This window comes from Mobula birostris, chromosome 2, assembly GCF_030028105.1.
Source record: "Mobula birostris isolate sMobBir1 chromosome 2, sMobBir1.hap1, whole genome shotgun sequence".
In the NCBI taxonomy this organism is placed as follows: Eukaryota; Metazoa; Chordata; class Chondrichthyes; order Myliobatiformes; family Myliobatidae; genus Mobula; species Mobula birostris.
Window position 1 is genome coordinate 228319645 of NC_092371.1, and position 21723 is coordinate 228341367.

The 21723-nt window shown below is 38.5% G+C and overlaps 1 protein-coding gene across 1 annotated transcript in view; it reads left to right on the forward strand.

Annotated features, from left to right (window-relative positions):
• trdn (triadin) overlaps positions 1-21723 on the forward strand; it is a 559007-nt gene that overhangs the window by 141310 nt on the left and 395974 nt on the right. The window contains exons 10-16 of the mRNA XM_072251580.1: positions 143-214; positions 2500-2511; positions 2817-2888; positions 5466-5477; positions 8704-8775; positions 10536-10832; positions 12524-12583. Coding sequence (XP_072107681.1) covers positions 143-214; positions 2500-2511; positions 2817-2888; positions 5466-5477; positions 8704-8775; positions 10536-10832; positions 12524-12583 — 597 coding nt within the window. The remainder of the gene's footprint in view (positions 1-142; positions 215-2499; positions 2512-2816; positions 2889-5465; positions 5478-8703; positions 8776-10535; positions 10833-12523; positions 12584-21723) is intronic.

Sequence of the window (21723 nt, forward strand, 5' to 3'; positions counted from 1 at the left end):
ATGTTACAAAGATAGTTTTGGGTACGATTATTAACAGAGTTGGTTTTCCTTGAGAAAGGATGTTGTTCAACAACATTATTGCTTTCGTTGTTTATTTTTTCATCTTTTCTCAACCTCAGTGTTTGTACTTTCACTCACACAGAGAGTAAAAAAACCAAACCAGAAAAGAAGATCAAGGTAAAAGAAGGAGTGAAACAAAAAGCTCAATTGAAAGGTAAACTCCAACCAGCACCTGCAGAGGCAAAGAAATGTTTTTAGCTTCCATGTGTAGACGAAAACAAAACATCAACATCATTAACACAAGAGATTCTGCAGATATTAGAAATCCTGAGCAACGCTCACAAAATGCTGAAGGAACTCAGTAAGTCAGGCAGCATCTGTCTTTAGTGTTGAGGCTTGAAACGTCATCGTTTATTCCCATCGAGATCATTATTCACTCTTCAAATGGAATAATTTAATTCAAATTCTAAGAATATAACTAGCCTGTATATATCTCCAAATCAGGGGGTTCCAAACGTTTTTTTATGCCAGGAACCTCTATTAAGCAAAATGCTTGCAGACCCCAGGTTGGGAACCCTTGCTGTAAATGCTACATGCGTGTATATGGACACTATACCTACAGGCAGCTGTTGTTAGGCAGTAGGCATTATTCTTTTATTCTGCCAATGAAGAGCTGCAATCATCCCTAGACAGTAGATCACTAGATTCCAAGATTGCATCAAATGGACCTTGTAACAACTTTACCATATGGCCAATTTCAGCATTGCAGCTGATTGCTCTGCTCAGTTCTGGAGTTGAATAAAATGAGCTTTTTCGAAATAATTTGGCCACAAAAACCTATCACAATCTTTCACCCTATGTCCTTGGTATAATATGTCTGTGGAAGTTTCTGATTAACATCCCACACAGTCGACATTTCGGCCGAGATCCTTCATCAGGACTGGTAAGGAAGTGGGGGGGTGTGAGAATAAGAAGGTGGGGGGAGGAGTAGAAGATACAGAAGGTTGCAGGTGATAGGAAAATCCACAAGAGGGGGAGGGGTGAAGTAAAGAGCTAGAAAGTTGATTGGTGAAAGAGATCAATGGCTGGAGAAAGGGGAATCTAATCAGAGAGGACAAAAGACCATGGAAGAAATGGAAGGGATAGGAGCACCAGAGGGAGGTGATGGGCAGGTCAGAAGAGAAGGTGTGGGAGGGAAACCAGAATGGGGAATGGTGAAGGAGAGGAGGGAGGTAAATACCAGCAGTTTGAGAAATCAATGTTCATGCCATCTTCGAGAAATCAATGTATATGCCATTATTCCTTGAACTTCTGGTAATAACCACCCCTCCTCCTTTTCAATGTTTGTCTGAAAAAAACGTGTCAGACATTACTAAATCATTTTCTGCAGATGCTGCTTGACTTGCTGAGTATTTCCACCATTTCCGGTTTTTATGTTACAACTTGTCACGGATCACTTGAGTGGAGATTGGCCAGTTACCTGGAATAGAGATATATTTATTTTCTTTTCAATGCCTATCCTGAGGTTACATTGAGGCTGGTTATAAAATACGTAAATGTGATATTGTCCAACATCATTTTACAGCATTGAGTCAAAATCAAAGTTCAAAGTAAATTTATTATCAAGATATGTATATGTCACCATATATTACTGTGAGATTCATATTCTTGCAGGCATTCACAGTAAAACAAAGAAATACTGTAGAATCAATGAAATACTACACAAAAAGACAAACTGCCAATGTTCAAAAGAAGACAAACTGTGCAGATAAAAATATTAATAATAAATAAACAAACAAATAAATAATGAGAACATGATTTGTAGTGTCCTTGAAGTTAGTCTGTAGGTTGTGGAATCAGTTTAGAGTTGTGCTGATGTTAAACATGTATACAAATGATGGTGCTCAGGAATTTCATAACTATCTTTTCCAGAGTTTTTTATTTACACATGATATGTAAAGATTTCTTTTGCAAACAAACAGGATAATTCACCAGTCTTCAGCACCATTATGCACAGCATTCATGTCAGATGATGTGCTGGGGGCTGAATGCGGTGGTATTGGTGAAAACTGTTCCTGCAAATTGAATGTGGCAAAAAGGGTTACTTGAGCAGATAGGTGATCTTATATTGGGAACAGATATTCTGGTTCACTGCCATTCAGCTAAACATTCTGGCAAAGTATGTGATCAGACAAAATCATTTCATTTTATAAACAGATTAAATAAAATCTATTGAAATCCAAATGAAGTGCTGTCCTTCGCAAGAAAAACGTTCAAATGGCAGAATTTCAGAGGGCTGAATGAATTCTTATGGTCATTTTTATATGTTGTTTGCATAGTTAACCTCCTTACTCTTGTAAAGCACCTATTTATAAAAATAGTTAAGTAGAAATGAGTCATGTGAATTTAAGTTATTTCTGAGTTTTAATTAAGGGTAATATTTGGAGTAGATTAATTACCTGTAAAATAATCATTTTCCTTTTTGTTGTCTTTTTTCAGCTCCACCACGAGGTAAGAAGAAATGTATTTCTCTTGTTCTTCAAACTTGATGCAACTCTGACGGTATTGCTTAATAAGAGCAGGCAAAATAACTGTGTTCTGCACTTTTCTACTAGGGCATTTTATTGGATATTCATTTTAAATGCCTGTTCATGATGAAATTAAGTCAAATTTTGATGTTTCAAAGACATTTTTGCACACCATTACTAACAGAGTTGGCTTTCTTTGAGAAAGGATGTTGTTGAACAACATTATTGATTTCGTATTATTTTTTCATCATTTTCTCAACCTCAGTGTTTGTACTTTCACTAACACAGAGAGTAAAAAAATGAAACCGGAAAAGAAGATCAAATTAAAAGAAGAAGTGAAACAAGAAGCTCAATTGAAAGGTAAACTCCAACCAGGACCTGCAGAGGCAAAGGAATGCTTCTAGTTTCCTTATGTAGGCAAAAGTAAAACATCAACGCCATTAACACAAGAGATTCTGCAGATGTTTGAAATCCTGAGCAATGTACACAAAATGCTGAAGGACCTCAGCAAGTCAAGCAGCTTCTATATTTAGTGCTGTGGCTCGAAACACCATTTGTTTATTCCCATACATTAAATGAAATAATATTTTCCAAATTCAAGAATATAACTCACCTGTATACGTCTCTATATCAAGGATCTTACCTTTTTTAATGCCATGGACCCCTATTAATCAAAGGATTTGCAGATGCTTGGTTGGGAAGTCCCTGCTCTAAATGCTACATACGGATATAAGAACACTGTACCTACTGGTTATTTAGGCAATAGCAAGAACATTGTTTTCAGCCAACAGGTAGCTGCAAGCACCCCAAGATATTAGACCACAAGATTCCAAGGTTGCATCACATGGATCTTGTAACTATTCTATGATATGGCCAATATCTGCATTGCATCTGATTGTTCTGCTTGGTTCTGCACTTGAATAAAATGAGATTTTTCTCTATAGTTTGGCCACAGAAATGCTCTATCACAATCTATCACCCTATGTCCCTGGAATAATATGCCTGTAGAGGTCTATGAAAGGGAAGAGGAGAATCATCAGAGGGAGGTGATGGGCAGGTAAGAAGGGAAGGTGTGAGAAGAAAACAAGAATGGGGAATGGTGAAGGTGGGGGGGGTAAATACTGGAAGTTCGAGAAATTGATGTTCATGCCATCTTGGAGAAATCAATGTTCATGACATCATTTCTCAAACTTCAGCTAACTATCACCATTCCCCATTCTTGCTTCCATCTCACATCATCTCCCTCTACTGCTCCTCCTGATTCCCTCCCTTCCATGTTCTTTTGTCCTCTCTGATCAGAATCCCCCTTCTCCAGGTGCTCATCCCTTTCGCCAATCAACTTCGCAGCTCTTAACCTCACTTCTCCCCCTCACCCGATTTCACCCATCACCTACCACCTTGTACTTCTTCTTGCCCTCCCAAACTTCTTATTCTGACTTCTTCCCTTCCATCCCAGTCCTGATGAAGGGTCTCAGGCTGGAAAGTCGACGCTGTACTCTTTTCCTGAAGATATATTCTATGTGTTGGAGCTCTTTGCTAAAGAGCCCTTTGGTCTGGACAGTCAAAGATAAGCAGTTCATGAAACAAATAAAACAGGTGTGCTTGACGCTCAGCAGTAAACAAATGGTATTCATTGTCTTTACTCTTGATCTTGCTTCTCAATTTAACTTGGTATTGTACACCAGAACATGCAGCATGAAGAAATCCATTTCAATGTGGCACCCTCTCCGAGAGACAGGGAAATTGTGAATTGGGCAAGTCAATTTGTAATTCAGATCTCTTCAAAACTAATGGGAACATGTTCTATGTATGGTGACTACACTTCAGAACCATGTTTATCTAAAAAAAAGGGGTCTTGGATTATACAAAATCCTTTTCTACAGATGCTGTTTGACTTGCTGAGTATTTCCACCTTTTTGGTTTTTATGTCACAACTTATCACGGACCACCTATGTGGAGATTGGCTACTCAGCTGGAATAGAGATATATTTATTTTCTTTTCCATGCCTGTACTGTGAGGCCATTTATAAAACATGTAAATTTGATAATATCTGTCATTATTTTAGAGCGCTGTCAAAAATTAAGGTTCAAAATAAATTTATTATCAAAGTTGCCATATATGCACTGAGGTTCATTTTCTTGCAGACATTCACGGTAGAACAAAGAAATACAATAGAATCAATGAAAAACTACACACAAAGACTGACACAGCAACAAATCTGCGGAGGAAGACAAACTGTGCCAATAAAAAGTAACAACAATAATAAATACATTAGTAAATATATAATTAATGAGACCACAAGCTGTAGTGTCCTTGGAAGTTAGTTTATAGGTTGTGGAATCAGTTAGAATTGAGGTGTTGTTAGACATATATAAAAAGTATAGTGCTCAGGAGATTCACAACTATTTCTTCCCGAGGATTTTATTTACACATGATATGTAAGGACTTTTTTTTGCAATCAAACAGGATAATTCATCATTTTTCAGCACAATTATGCATAGTAACTCAGTATTTATGTAAGATGTTGTGCTGGAAACTGAAAGTGAGAACTACTGAACAGGTGGTATTGGTGAAAACTGTTACTGCAAGTTGAAAGTGGGGAAAAGGTTTACTGAGCAGATAGGTGATATTACATTGGGAACAAATATTCTATAAACAAATAAAATTAATTGATATCAAAATGATGTGCTGTCCTTCGCAAGAACAACGTTCAAATGGCAGAATTTCAGAGGGCTGAATGAATTCTTATGGTCATTTTTATAAGTTGTTTGCATAGTTAACATCCTTACTCTTGTAAAACACCTATTTATAAAAATGGTAAAGTAAAAATTAATCATGTGAATTTAAGTTATTTCTGAGTTTTAATTAACGGTAATATTTGGAGCAGATTGATTATTTGTAAAATAATCATTTTCCTATTTTTGTTTTTTTTCCAGCTCCACCACTAGGTAAGAAGAAATTTGCAATGTACTTCAAAATCAGAATCAGGTTTAATCAATGGCATATCTGGAGAAATGTATTAACTTTGTGGCAGTGTTAAAATGCAATTCAAGCTTAGTATAGAAAAAGCTGAATCACAATAAGTATATTTGATAAGGTACCCCATGCAAGGCTTATGGAGGAAGTAAGGAGGCATGGGATCCAAGGGGAAATTGCATTGTGGATCCAGAACTGGCTTGCCCACAGAAGGCAAAGAGTGGTTGTAGATGGGTTATATTCTACAAGGAGGTCGGTCACCAGTGGAGAGCCTCAGGGATCTGTTCTGGGACCCCTACTCTTTGTGATTTTTATAAATGACTTGGATGAAGAAGTGATGGGTTAGTAAATTTGCTGATGACACAAAGGTTGGAGGTGTTGTGGATAGTGTGGAGGGCTGTCAGAGGTTACAGTGGGATATTGATAGGATGCAAAACTGGGCTGCGAAGTGGCAGATGGAGTTTAACCCAGATAAGTGTGAGGTGGTCCATTTTGGTTGGTCAAATATGATGGCAGAATATAGTATTAATGCTCAGACTGTTGGGAGTGTGGAGGATCAGAGGGATCTTGGGGTCTGAGTTCATAGGACACTCAAAGCTGCTGCGCAGGTTGACTCTGTAGTTAAGAAAGCATACGGTGCATTGGCCTTCATCAATCTTGGGACTGAGTTTAGGAGCCGAGAGGTAATGTTGCAGCTATATAGGACAATGGTTAGACCCCACTTGGAGTACTGTGCTCAGTTCTGGTCGCCTCACTACAGGAAGGATGTGAAAACCATAGAAAAGGTGCAGTGGAGATTTAGAAGGATGTTGCCTGGATTGAGAAGCGTGCCTTGTGAGAATAGATTGGGCGAACTTGACCTTTTCTCCTTCAAGTGACCGAGGATGAGAGGTGACCTGATAGAGGTGTATAAGATGATGAGAGGCATTGCTTGTGTGGATAGTCAGAGGCTTTTTCCCAGTGCTGAAATGGCTAGCATAAGAGGGTATAGTTTTAAGATGCTTGGAAGTAGGTACAGAGGAGATATCAGAGGTAAGTTTTTTACGCAGAGAGTGGTGAGCACGTGGAATGGGCTGCCGGCGAAGGTGGTGGAGGCGGATATGACTGGGTCTTTTAAGAGACTCCTGGGCAGGTATATGGAGCTGAGAAAAATAGAGAGCTCTGGGTAACCCTAGGTAATTTTACAGGTAAGGACAAGTTCGGCACAACTCCGTGGGCCGAAGGGCGGTATTGTGCTGTAGTTTTTCTATGTTCCTATATACATATGTATATTAAATAGTCAAATTAAAACAGGTAGACAAAAATGGAAATAAATAAAAGTAAGTAGTAAGGTAGTGTTTGTGGGTTCAATGTCTATTTAGAGGGGAAGAAGCTGTTCCTGAGTTGCTGACAGTGTGCTTTCAGTCTCCTGTACCTCCTCCCTGACTGTAACAACGAGAAGAGAGTTCGACGTGGATGGTGGATGTCCTTCATGATGGACACCTTCTTCTTAGGGCACCGCTCCTTGAAGATTAGATTAGATTAGATTATGAGGGCATGCAGTCCTCTTTTATTGTCGTTTAGTAATGCATGCATTAAGAAATGACACAATGTTCCTCCAGAATATAGGTATCCGTTAGTCTCATGAGACCATGGATTTGTGCCTTGGAAGGTTTCCAGGGCGTCGGCCTGGGCAAGGTTGTATGGAAGACCAGCAGTTGCCCATGCTGCAGGTCTCCCCTCTCCATGACACCAATGTTGTCCAAGGGAAGGGCACTAGGGCCGATACAGCTTGGCACCGGTGTCATCGCAGAGCAGTGTGTCCTCCAGAATGATATCACAGAAACACAAGACAAACCAAGACTGAAAAAAACTGACAAAAACCACATAATTATAATTATAACATACAGTTACAACACTGCAAACAATATTGTAATTTGATGAAGAACAGACCGTGGGCACGGTTAAAAAAAAGTCTCAAAGTCTCTCGAAAGTACCATCATCTCATGCAGATGGTAGAAGGAAGAAAAACTATCCATGCCATGAGCTTCCAGCGCCGCAAACTTGCTGATGCAGCACCCTGGAAGCACCCGACCACAGCTGACTCATGAGCCCGTCCGAAAACTTCGAGCCTCCGACCAGCCCTCCGACACCAAGCACCAAGCGCCATCTTTGCTGAGCGCTTCAACCCCGGCCCTGGCAACAGGCAATAGGCAAAGCCAAGGATTTGGGGCCTTCCCCTCCGGAGATTCTCGATCGCACAGTAGCAGCGGCAGCGAAGTAGGCATTTCAGAAGTTACTCCAGATGTTCCTCTGTGCTTCTCACGTCTGTCTCCATCAAATCAGGATTGTGCACGGCCCCCATTTAACAAATACGATACCATTTCGGAGCGGCCGCGCGCACTGCGTCGCGCCGCCATCTTCTCCTCTCCTCCTTGAATACTATGTCTTGAGTACTATGGAAGCTAGTACCCATGATGGAGCTGACTAATTTTATAACTTTCTGCAACTTACTTTGATCCTGTGCAGTAGCCCTCCCATATCAGAGACTCATGCATTCAGTCAGAATGCTCTCCAGGGTACATTTATAGTAGTTTTTGTGTGTTTTAGGTGACAAACCAAATCTCCTCAAACTCGTAAAGAAGCGTAGCCTCTTCTTTCCTTCCTTATAGCTGCATCGATAGGTTGCAACCAGGTTAGGTGCTCAGAGATATTGACACCCAGGAACCGGAAATTGCTCCCTTTCTCCACTTCTGATAACTCTATGAGGATTGGTTTCTGTTCCCTAGTTCTAACCTTTCTGAAGTCCTCATTGGCCTGACTAATGTTTAGTGCAAGGTTGTTGCTATGCCACCACTCAACTAGCTAAAATATCTTGCTCTTGTATACCCTCTCATCACCATCTGAGATTCTGCCAACAATAGTTACATCATCAGCAAATGTATAGATGGTATTTGAGCTGTGCCTAGCCACACAGTCATGGGTGTAGAGAGCAGGACGTTGGACTAAGCACATATCCCTGAGGTGCACTTGTTCTTTAACCTTGATACAACTCTGACTGAATTGTTTGATAAGAACACATGATGATGCAGGCAATACTGTGAAAGAATTGCATTCTACACTTTTGCAGAGGAAGGATTTTGTTGAACAACATTATTGCTTCTGTTGTTTATTTTTCATCTTTGCTCAACCTCAATGTTTGTACTTTCACTCACACAGAGAGTAAAAAAATGAAACCGGAAAAGAAGATCAAATTAAAAGAAGAAGTGAAACAAGAAGCTGCAGTGAAAGGTAAACTCCGACCAGGACCTGTAAAAGGCAAAGACATGCTTGTAGCTTCCTTGTGTAGGAGAAAACAAAACATCAACATCATTAGCACAAGAGATTCTGCAGATGTTAGCAACCCTGAGCAATGCTCATAAACTGCTGAAGGAACTCAGCAAGTCAGACAGCATCTATATTTAGTGTTGAGGCTTGAAACGTCATCTGTTTATTCCCATGAAGATCATTACTCATTCTTTAAATGAAATAATTTTGTTCAAATTCTAAGAATATAATTTGCCTGTATATAACTCTAAATCAGGGGTTCCCAACATTTCTTTATGCTATGGATCCCGCTTTGGAAACCCCTGCTCTAAATGCTACATGGGGAGATATGAACACTGTACCTACAGGTAACTGTTGTTTAGGTAGTAAGTAAGAACATTATTTTTTTCTGTCAACAAGAGCTGCAAGCATCCCTGGGTAGCAGATCACAAGATCCCAAGGTTGCATCAAGTGGACCTTGTAACTGTTCTATGATATGGCCAATATCCGCATTGCAGCTGATTGTTTTGCTCAGTTCTGGAGTTGAATAAGATAAAGCTTTTTCTATATAGTTCTGCCACAGAAATGTTCCATAACAATCTATAACCCTATAACATTGATATAATATATTTGTAACAGTTTCTAATTAACCTCCCATACACATTGGTAAACTCCTATATTTCATCATATAATTAATTACATTAAAAAGATTTCATACACACAGACCAGTCCCAGTTTCACCCATAGATTTACCTATTGCCCTATCAATTTTGCTCATAAAATATAGGAAGGAAACATGGGTTTCAGAAGCACACAATCACTCAAACTTAAAAGGAAGATCTATAAGCCTTGTTGCAATAGTTCAGCTTTATGTTCATTGAAATTGTATGTTTATAAGTAATGATCTGATTTTATATAGTAATAATAATGGTGCAGATTTAGTCATTTGAGAATTAAATATCTTTCAGAAGTGCGTTGCTTGGCAAAATTAATTCAAAACAATGTGGCACACTTGTAAAATTAGAGCATGGGTGTTTAGGAGTGTAATTATGTGATACAAATTTGGAACTCTCTCCCTTAATAGCTTGTGAATGCAGGGCTGATTAAAATGTTCATGACTGAGATCAAGTGATTTATTTTTGGTGATGGGTACCAAGGGATTCAGAACAAAAGCAGGTAAATGTAATTCAGCCAACATTTAATCGAATGGCAGAACACTCAAGGGGCTGGATTTTCCCTGTATTGTGCTGATAAAAATGAACTTAATTTAATATTAATTATTTTACGAAAGAAGACAGGGAGGTTGTTGATAAGGTTTTACAATGAAGGAATTGGACACAATCCGATTACTAGTTTTGGAATTGCCTTCAGAGACTTGAACTGTAAGTATGCAGATGGAGAATAAGACACAAGTGTTAGTGTGCCTAATCAGAGTCATTGTTGACCTGATAGTTAAAATGAGATAACTGAAAATATCAGAAGAGCTCTAGGAATCAAATATGTGCATCAACATTTTATCATTCCACTGACTGAGTCACTATTTAGTGAGTTATTGTCAAGAGACATTAAATAGCTCCCAAGAACCTCGTCCCCTGAGTAAAACCCTAGGAGATACGAATTTACATGCACACTATTTCTGGAAAATTACTTTGAATCCTAGTTGTCTGCAAATCCTTTCTGTTCAAGACTCAGAAGCTTAAATGAGATAGGCCACTTAAAGAAAAAAACTGTTCTTTTTTCCCCAGTAGATAAAAAAGTTAAAGTACCTAAAGTTGAAGAAAAAGTGAAGAAACAGCTTAAGATTACAAAGCCAGAGAACAAGGAAGAAAAAGCCAAGAAACTAGAAAGAAAACCTCAAGAAGACAAAGTGAAGGCAAAGATTCAAGTAAAGAAAGCACATGAGAAACTCAAGACTGAAACAGAACAGAGAGATAAAAAGAGCGACAAGAAGGAGCCCAGTGAACAGAAGCCTGAGAAAACAAGCAAAAAGGAAGTAAAAGTGAAAGATACCAAAGAAGTGAAGCAAAAAACAAAGGATAAAGGTGAAAAGACAAATATTTACAAAAAAAATGCTAGCAATAAAATACTAAGTAAGGCAACAGAGAGACATCAAAAGAGAAAGTATGGGGCTTAAAGGCAGTTTTTATATATGCTAACTGTCCAAAGCAAAAAAAAACAGTTTGATGTTTCTATTGGCTTTACTTTGATTTTGTGATATAAGAAAAATCAATTATCTTTTCATAATATTTATACCAAAATCATAAGAAAGGACTAATCTAACTGTGAAAAGACAGTGCTTTTTTTCCCAATTGTTTTTTTGCACTGAATATCAGTCTCGCCTATATAACTCAAATACACAAAAATCAAAGTGAACTGACAGCTTGTAATAGGGTCTATCTATGCCCTTCATTGAGATCGCCATGAAAAAGATTTTTGGATATAACTCATTAGATATCTTAAGTATGACATGGTTCATAGCCTCTTAGTTCCAACCATCAAAGATCAAAAAGAAAAAGAAAATTTCCTTTCAGCACACTTCACTAGCGTGTCTATTCAACTAGCATGAAATCTATTCAGTGACATCAATAATAAGCATTGTCGCTGTTTTACAGAGGGCAAATGTACTGCTATTAAAAAGAAATAAACATTTAATTTATCCTAGCCTTTCTGACAATTCGAAAAATAATTTCACAATCAAAATATGCTCTTGCTAACTACCAAAATAGCCTGCTAATTCAGCTTGTATAGCTCATTATTGATCTCATCAAATTCAAGATAGTTGAAAGTATCTGATTCTTTGTCAGAATAATACTTCATGCATTTTTCAATGCCAGCATTTATTCTGCATTTTGAAACATCTAAAAAGACACTCTGGAGTGAAAAGTGAAAATTAGCAAGCCTCTGGTAATTCTCCAATAATATAATGATATTTGAGTGCAGAGCAGGACATGTAACTTAGGAATCAGCTCTCAATCTTGCTGAAACTTCCACTTAGAAGAAATTTTCCAGTTGCAGTTGATTTTGGCAGAAACTTAACACTTTACTAGGGAATGTTTTGTCAATGATTGACAATGTCCATCAAAACTAACAATAAGAAAATTAGCCACCAAAAATGAACTTGTCCTATTGCTCCAAGAATGCATCTACAGTTCTCAAATACTCATCTTAGTGTGTCAGCATTGTCAATAGTGTGAAGCAGAATCCCAATAAAATGAGTTCATGTAAAAACCATGTATGATTTGATGCTGGTTGCTGTCACAACAAATTCTCTATATTAAAAATTCTTTTAAGTTTGCCATTATGTATTTTTACAATAGCTATTTCCTTGAATTTCAGAAATAGCATAACGTTACCAATAATTAGCCTTGTAATCACATTCCTGATGGAGATATTTTTCTTCTTTATTGATCCCAAGAACAACCCAAATGAAGAATTATATTCTGGTTGCACACCTTTTTTTTTAATATGAATTGAAACCTCTGTAAACCTTTCTCTCCCAAAGGAAGGGAAAAAAATTGAGTTTGAGAAAATGAAACACAAGTACACATCTGAGGCTAAGTTAATGCATGTGTAAGTGCTTGTTCACATGGCAGTAGAGGCAGTGCTCAAAGTTGTTTGTTCCACCGCACTTTACAGCTGAAGCTGACAGAGGCCAAACAACCCCCTCCCTTCAGTTTCATCCTGTTCATTGTGCATTGTCTTCATTGCTGTTCTCTTCCTTCTGCCCTGACAGATCAGTATCAGTTCTGTCGCTATGTGATTGACATGTACACTCTCGGGAATATATATCCAGGTACATTTACATCCTTATAACCTTTCTAACCAAATCTGACTCCTCCGCCTCACAACAGTTGTCATTGTTTAACTTGGAAATCTCTAACATTTATATGATGACCAGTATTGGAAATATTTCCATTTGAAATCATCCTGAGTGATCCAGATATTAATTTTCCCATGTAGAAAAAGAATTAATTTGTAAGACCAGCCCTGCATGAGATTTTTTTTCGTATTTTTCACTAAATATTAATTGGATTGACATAAGGATCTTGCCGCTTATAAATAGCATCATTAAATATTGGGCTTGTAAGCCTTAGATAGATGAACAAACAAAATAGTAGATGTTGCACAGCAAGAATTTGAATACTTTTTAAAACATTGGTTGCACCATTCTAAATAATTCAAACAAACTCACTTGACATTCACTGCTTGCTCTTAATTCAACTGTTATCACTAACTGTGATATAGAAAGAGATGAAAAGAGAAAGTTGCTCTGTTTTCTCCTCTGTCATTTGGACTTAATGGGCAGTGGAATGCTAATTTTTGTTCCACATTACAAAAGCAGCAATTGCACATTTGGCTGAAAAAACACAGCTTGCCTAATTAATGAGTTCCAAGAACTAATAATTTCTTTATTATGCAGATGATAACATATTTTAAAATTTGGATACATAGTTCTTGAAATTCAATCTCATAATACAGCATTTTCAACATAAAATAATTGAAAATTATCTTTAGTCAGGGTTAAATGTGATAATAACCAGTGTCAGTTTGCAACACTCCAGATATTTGATCAAGCAGAAGTAATTTGTCTGTATGGGCCTGTTGCTGTTTACAAACTAGTCAAGGAATAACATTGTTTATCACTCAACTCACTGTTTAGAACATTGTGTGGGAGATTAGACTAAGTGTTACCATTGTTGAAGATTCCAGAGCCATTTAGTTGTTCACATTCAGCAAAATCCTATAGTTATTCTTGATCCTTTGGATATTCCATACGACATGTCCTCCCTAACCTCTATCTTGCTCTTGAGGCCTACAAGAGACATCCTAATCTTCTTGCATTGTTCTGTCAATTGCTCAGAATCCTCTTCTTCTTGGCCCCACTCTTTCTTGCAGTTACCACACAGCTCCTCCACCTCCAAAATGGCTGTGTGTGTATTGCTATGACTTTGAATGTGCCCCACAGAAAATGGAGCTTTAAATGTAGAAGGTCTTTATTCAGCAAGGCTAGCAGGAATGTTAGAGGAATCCCTCATTGGAAAACTCTGAAAAATATGAAGTCAAATTACGTTGAGATTTTATATTCTGAAAGCACAAAGATAACAGCAGATGATTAAGTAAATTCTGACTTCAACATTTCGGATGTAGGTAAATTGCTCAGTAGAATTTTATATTTTCATTGGGAGCATTTCTGAACTGACAAGGGAAACAGTGATTGGATCTAGACCCTCAAAACAGCTTTCGATTACCACAGTGTAGAGAGATGTTGCACTCTGAAGATATGGTGTGTAGTCATGCAACTATCTGTGTCCTCAGTTGAAGTCTGATTCTTGTTTGTATTCATTGGCTGCTACCCCTATCCCATAACTCCTGAAAGACATCCTGTGTCTTACAGTCCCTAACAAGACTGCCTACTGCACTCATTTAGATGCACCAGATTTTTATTTTTCTTAGAAATTCATATTATTAGATATTGGTGAATGAAATAATTATAGCATTCATGCTAAAAATTATCTTAAGCAGTGACTCTGCATCTGGAACATGACATTTTAATAATAATATTAAATATAGCATGAACATCAAGTTTGATAACTTTTGTATTGCATTCAATTTTAAATTTGGCCTCAGTACTTAGAGGGGTGTCAAAGTGAGGCTTAACCAGTAGAACAAAAAGTTGGCAAGAGGTCTTGATACTTGTGAAAAGTATCAGTTATAGTCAGTTTAGTCACTGTTCTATTTATCTATAACTTAGTGCAGACTGTAGAATTATCCTCTTGATCTCTCCATCTACATTGCAGACAGTTGAGATTTCCCACAGACCTTGACATCATACACTTTTGTGGCAGACAAAAAAATTATCAATGAATAATTGGTCTGTGGACTTCGGATTTTAGTTACTTTGCAAGGTTACATACTATTATGATAACAATAATGGACTTGTACTTGGGCAGATGGTAATCAGGTTTATAATAGATTCTGTAAATGTATTCTGGATTTTGAATTGTGCTCTGGAAACCTGATGGCATAGGTACAGCACATACTGATGTTGCTTTACCCAATCTGCATATATTTAGAAATATATTTTTCTGAGCATCAACCAAGTAGGAATACTTTGTAAGGAGAGCTAAATGAACATTAAGATGGGGAGGTGGGGAGCAGGTGGAGATGATTGCCCTGGTTCTTGTGTATTCACAACTGTTGTTATTGTAATTAACATTATTCATGCTCAGCCAGAGGCTCTACTTCACACAGTAAAGGCACAGCCTTATCTGTCTACTTAAATTTTTACCTGTTTGGCAAAGTTAGCCTTATTTTTAAACTTATCATGAGGATTGGATGAGAAAGGCTTTTCTAATGGATCACACAAGTAAAACTTGGCCCTCCTCAACCTTGGCATACAAGTGGAACTCTTTAATTAACTCCATCTTTTAATAATTACCCTTATACCCAGATGGTCTGCTTTGGCAATGTCATCCCTCTACACTTTTCGCTGTTCCACCACTTGGGTCTTACGTTAGTCCATCTGGCTTTGTGCAAACAGTGCAGCCAAATCATTGAGGGTAGGACGTTGAAATGGACAAAGGTTCTATGGACAGCCTGGCCATTTTCTTTTAAAATTGCATTTTGCTGGGAGTTGCTATGATAATGAAAGAAGGTTTAAAGCTCTGAGTAGATGTGGAACTTTAGTTTTGTACATATATGTTTTAAAAAATATCAAATAGTTCTCTTAATAATTGCTACCGATATTAATTATTCAGACTTTTGTAAACCATTGGAGTTTCTAATGACAAGCTTTGTAATTAGCTTCAGCTACAAATAAAGTTTGAATATGAACATGATTTGATGTTTTGTTTGATTTCTTTACTTAAACCACCAAAATACTCACTCCAAATGTTCCGGTTCTCATGCAACAATTTGGAAAAAAATAATTAACTTGTGTAACTGCTGCATCTGCATTGTTCAAATCATGTTCATACAGTTCATGATAATGTGTTCTGCTGCATGGTTCCATTAACCCCTCTGTCTTCTTGATTGTTTGCTAATAGTATTGGGCAATTAATCATTTATAAGTCAAAGAATAAGCTTGCTTTTACTACCTTGCTTATGTTATACAGTATATTGCAATCAACCCAGAATTTGTTTAAATTCGGAATAATGTAGGGAAACTAGTACGAAATGGCTGAGAATATATGAAAGAAATGGAATGTTAAATTAACATATCCTATGGAATATAATTACTCAAACCTTAAAGAAAAAAATCAATTAACATGAGAGATATTGCTGATGCTAGAAATCTTGAGCAATAAACACAAAATGCAGCTGGAACTCAGCGTGTCAAGCAGCATCTACGGGGGGGGGGGGGGGTGCAGGGGAGTAAATAGTCAATGTGTCTGGCAAAGGCCCTTCAGCAGTTGCTGCCCAACCTGCTGAGTTCCTCCAGCAATTTGAGTGTGTTGATCATTGGCTCAACATCAATTGATTTAGACTTCATGGCTTAAAAGGCAGGAGCTTTCTCTGCACTATGTGGCCGTGCCTGAAACAAGCTAATCACTAAACTTTGAGAGACTGCTAGGGAATTAGCAAAGCTGATTTCAATTATATGTAGGAAGGGCAGGTGTGAAGGCTACAATGGGGAATGAGGTGGTCTTGATCTAATTTACCTAAAAATTGGGAACTGATCATAATAAAGTGATAGCTTGGTGAGAGAGGTTGTTTCAAGGAGTAAGGGGTAAGAGGAATGTGTATTTAATTTAACCTCATCAAGGAAAGAACAACTTGGAGGTGACAGGTCAGTTTATTTAACATTTCACCTTATTTTAGCCTATACATTATTTTCCTTCACACTGTTCACACTTTCTTACTGCCTGGTGTTTAGGGAAGCAATGAAGGTCCTTCATCTCAGGTAGTGTTCTGGGCTTCCTTCACTGTGTCAGTAACTTCCTTGGTTTTCACTACTGTCAGTCATGCAAATCCCAGGTGGAGACTCGGGAATATCATCATACTCTGATGTAGAAGGGTTCTTCATGGCAGTTTCTGTAACAATTTTGTTTTACCAGTAGGGGTTTTTAGCCCCGAGCTGAACTCCCAAACCTTGAGGACCTGTGCTCTACCCTTTGACTGTTTTGACATGGGGGACTCTCCCAAGAGCAAAGCATAAAGCCCCGATTCCAGCCAATGTAGCTCTCTGGGTCATTGAGACACACAAGCCTCCAAACCCAATGAAAAGGATCTGGTCATCTTGAAGGATATTGTTCATGGATGAATATTAATGGTTTGGCTAAAATGTATTCAGGTCATTCCTAAGCACCATACAGCAAATGAGGTGTAGTCACTCTCACAAAGAGCGATGTGATATTGAACAGTTTCAAGTTCAAAAGTTCAAAGTAAATTTATTATCAAGGTACATATATGTCGACATATACAACTGAGATTATTTTTTTGTGGGCATGCTCAATAAATCCATAAAAGAATAAGAAGCATAACAGAATCAATGAAAGACCGCACCAATCTGGACATGCAAGTAGTGTGAAAAGGACAATAAAATATGCAAATACAAAAATAAATTAATAATAGTAAATAATAAATTAATACATAAATAAACAATAAATATTCTTCATTGGAGATTGGGTTACCACAAATGAGTTCAAAGTTTGTGGGAACATTTCAGTGATGGGGCAAATGAAGTTGAGTGAAGTTATTCCTTTGGTTCAAGAGCTTGATCGTTGAGGAGAAATAACTGTTCCTGAAGCTGGATGTGTGAGTCTTGAGCCTACTGTACCTTCTTCCCAATGGTAGCAGCAAGAAGGGAGCATGGCCTGGGTGATGGGGTTTCCTTATGATGGAGGCTGTTTTCCTGACACAACACTTTGTGTAGATGTGCTTAATGGTGGGTAGGCCTTTATGTTTGGTGGACCGGGCTATAAACATGACTTCTTGTCAGATTTTCTTTTCAGGAACATTGGTGTTTCCATATCAGGTTGTGATGCAGCCAGTCAATTTACTCTTCAACACACATCTATAGAAGTTTGTCGGAGTTTTATATATTATGCTGAGGTTTTGTAAATTCCTAAGGAAACAGAGGCACTACTGTGCTTTCTTCATAATTGCACTTACGTGCTGGACCCAGGGGAGGTCCTCTGAGTTGATAACACTGAAGAATTTAAAGTTACTGACCCTCTTCACCTCTGAACCCCCGATGAGGAGTGGCTCAAGGACCTCTGGTTTCCTTCTCCTGGTCTATAATCAGCTCTTTAGTCTTCCCGACATGGAGTAAGAGTATGTTGCTGTGGTACCGCTCTGCCAGATTTTCAGTCTCCCTCCTATCTGCTTATTGGCCACCAGTTTTGATTTGACCTACGCCTGGGCTGTCATCAGCAAACTTGAATATGGCATTGGCGCTGTGCTTAGTCACACAGTCATTAGTGAAATGCAAGTCGAGCAGGGAACTAAGCACAGCTTTGTGCCACATCTGTGCTGATGGAGATTGTGGAGGAGGTGTTGTTGCCAATCTGAACTGACTGGGGTTTGCAAGCGAGGATATCAAGGATCCAATTGCACAAGGAGGTACTGAGGCCAAGGTCTTGAAGCTTATTGATTAGTTTTGAGAGGATGATAGTATTGAATGCTGAGCAGTAGTAGATAAAGAGCATCCTGATGTATGCATCTTTGCTGTCCAGATGTTTCAGAGTTGAGTGAAGGGCCAATGAGAAGCCACCTCCTGGGACCTTTTGCTCCACAGTTAATCTGCTTTGGTGGTATTGATTGAGGGATGCACATTCATCAGGGTTTTCTTTACTCCTCTTCTTCAGACTAGATGGGCTCTGGTTTTACAGCTCATATGTATGGCAAATCTGTGTCACTGGAGCACTTGCTCACGACAGCAGCTCAGATTTTGTGCCAAGGTCTTTGAAAGACATGAACCTACAATCCTCTGACAGGAACGAGAGTGACTCTAAATAATTCTCAGGATCAAGGGGTAAAATAATTAACTATTCATGGCCAAGGCCAAATATATATCTGTCTCAGGATAAGCACAAATGTGAGTAACCAGTTTAACTAAAAAACATAATACAAAATAAATTATGAAAATAAATCTTCAGTCCAGGAAACTAGCACTGAAGTTACGTCAGTTTAGATCAAGGTTTCCCAACCATTTTTATGCCATTGACCCCTACCATTTACCCAGGTTGGGAACCCTAGGTTTCGGTCATCTATAGCAATTGTATTTCTGAATTCTTTATTTTCAAGCAGGTTCAAAAAATGTTTAGAATTCATCCTAATTTGCAAAAATAAATCTTCACGCCAGCAAATTGGGATCTCATTTCATGTTATGTCAGTTTAAATCATCATGGTATTTCTGAAATTTTATTTTCAAGTTTTCAAAAATATATTTTGAATTTATCCTAGTTGTCACAGCAACTTTTTTTAAAAAATTACACACAGTAACACTAATAAGCAAATTTGATTCCCTCTCTACTTGTTAAAAATTTACATCTGAAGGACTTTTGAAAACTGACAAGATTGGTTTGAATAGATTTGATTTATGGTTTCAGCATCCATTGTGACTCACCTTTTACAGCAGACCACTTCACTGGCAAATATGAATGCTTCAGTATCTGAAAGTAATTGGCCTGACAAGCAGGACTGACGGACATGGTTCCTTGATGATTGCAAAGTACCTGAGAAATGATAGATGAAAGCAAAGTTTGGTCAGGGGTTTTATAATTGACCACTTTCATTTTTTTCTCAGCATAATGATTATTCTGGCCTGGATGGTTGAATGTGATGCAGACAATTATGCTGCAGTAAAACTTTGACTTATCTCCCTGGAGAAAACACTTTAACTTAACACAGGCAGTAAAATGACACACAGAATTAAAAATTGGCTTAAATTACTTAAGCCTGCCACGTGAAGGAGAGACTTTTTCCATGATGGAGTATGGTAATCCTTGTTAATGATAACACTGTAACAAATGCTTCCAGCTCTAGAGTCAGAGAACATTACAGCACAGAAACAGGCCCTTCAGCCCGTCTAGTCCATGATGAACCATCAATCTGCCTCGTTCCATTGACTTGCACCCAGACCATAGCCCTCCATACCTCTCCCATCAATGTACTTATCCAAATTTCTCTTAAGTGTTGAATTCGTACCCGCATCCACCGCTTACACGGGCAGCTCATTCCATACTCTCACCACCCTTTGAGTGAAGAGGCTTCCCCCTCATGATCCCCTTAAACATTTCACCTTTAACCCATGACCTCTAGTTGCAGTCTCACCCAAGCTCAGTGGAAAAGACTTGGTTCCATTTACCCTATCTATACCCCTCATAATTTTGTATACCTCTTTCAAATCTCTCTGCAATCTTTTATGCTTTAAGGAAGAAAGTCCAAACGTATAACTCAGTTCCTCAAGACCCGACAACATCCTTGTAAATTTTCTCTTCTCGCTTTCCATCTTATTTACATCTTTCCTGTAGGTAGGTGACCGAAATTGCACACAACATCCCAAATTAGGCCCCATCAATGTCTTATAGAACTTCAACATTCCAAGTCCTGTATTCAATACATGGTCTTATGAAGGCCAATGTGCGAAAATCTTTCTTTATGAACCTATTTATCTGTGATTACACTTTCAAAGAATTATGGATCTGTATTCCTAGATCCCTGTGTTCCACTGCACTCCTCAGAGCCCTGCCACTCACTGTGCAAGACCTGATTGATCCTTTCCAAATGCAGAGCTCACACTTGTCTGCATTAAATTTGAACTGTCATTTTTCAGTCCATTTTTCCAGCTGGTCCAGATCCCTCTGCAGGCTTTGATAGTCTTCCTTGCTGTCCGCTGTATCCCCAGCTGTGGTGCTATCCGCAAATATACTGATCCAGTTTACCACATAGAACATAGAACATAGAATAGTACAGCACAGTACAGGCCCTTCGGTCCACAATGTTGTGCCGACCCTCAAACCCTGCCTCCCATATAAGCCCCCACCTTAGATTCCTCCATTATCATCTAGAGTGCTAATATAGATGACAAACAACAATGGACTCAGCACTGAGTTGCAACCATCTACTACCACTCTCTGGCGTCTCCCACGAAGCCTATGTCTAATCCAGTTCACTGCCTCATCTTGAGTACCAAGCGACCGAACCTTCTTGACCAAAATCCCATGTGAGTTCTTGCCAAGGACCTTGCTAGAGTCCATGTAGACAACACCCACTGCCTTGCTCTCATCGACTTTCCTGGTAGCTTCTTCAAAAAAAAACCTCTATAAGATTGGTTAGATATGACCTAGAAGAGCACAATTAAGTCTAAAAAGAAACAAAGACACCAGACTAAATGGAAGCCCCATTGTTTATAGAATTAATTCTATAATTACATTGCAGTAAACTTGTTCCAATATTCCAGGGAATCAGTGTACATAAGGATTAGAAACAAAAAGGTGGGCACAATTCCCTAAATGCATAACTAAACAACACAACTATTTTGCAAGTACACTCCCTTAATGAAATAAAACACCATAAAATGCTTCACAGAAGTTTTAACCGGTAAGAATTTGCTACAGCTGCACAGGGAGAAGGGGTAGGACAGATGAGGATAGGTTTTATGGAGCATGTTAAAGGTTACTGTGGGCACGTGACCAACTGGATAAGGCAATGGACTAGCGACCTGAAGGTTCTTGAGTTCGAGCCTCAGCCAAGGCAACGTGCTGTGTCCTTGAGCAAGGCACTTAATCACACATTGCTCTGTGACAACACTGGTGCCAAGCTGTATGGGTCCTAATGCCCCTCCCTTGGACAACATTGGTGTTGTGGAGAGGGGAGACTTGCAGCATGGGCAACTGCTGGTCTTCCATACAACCTTGCCCAGGAAGACTTTCCAGGCGCAGATCCATGGTCTTGCAAGACTAACGGGTGCCTTTAATTTAAAGGTTA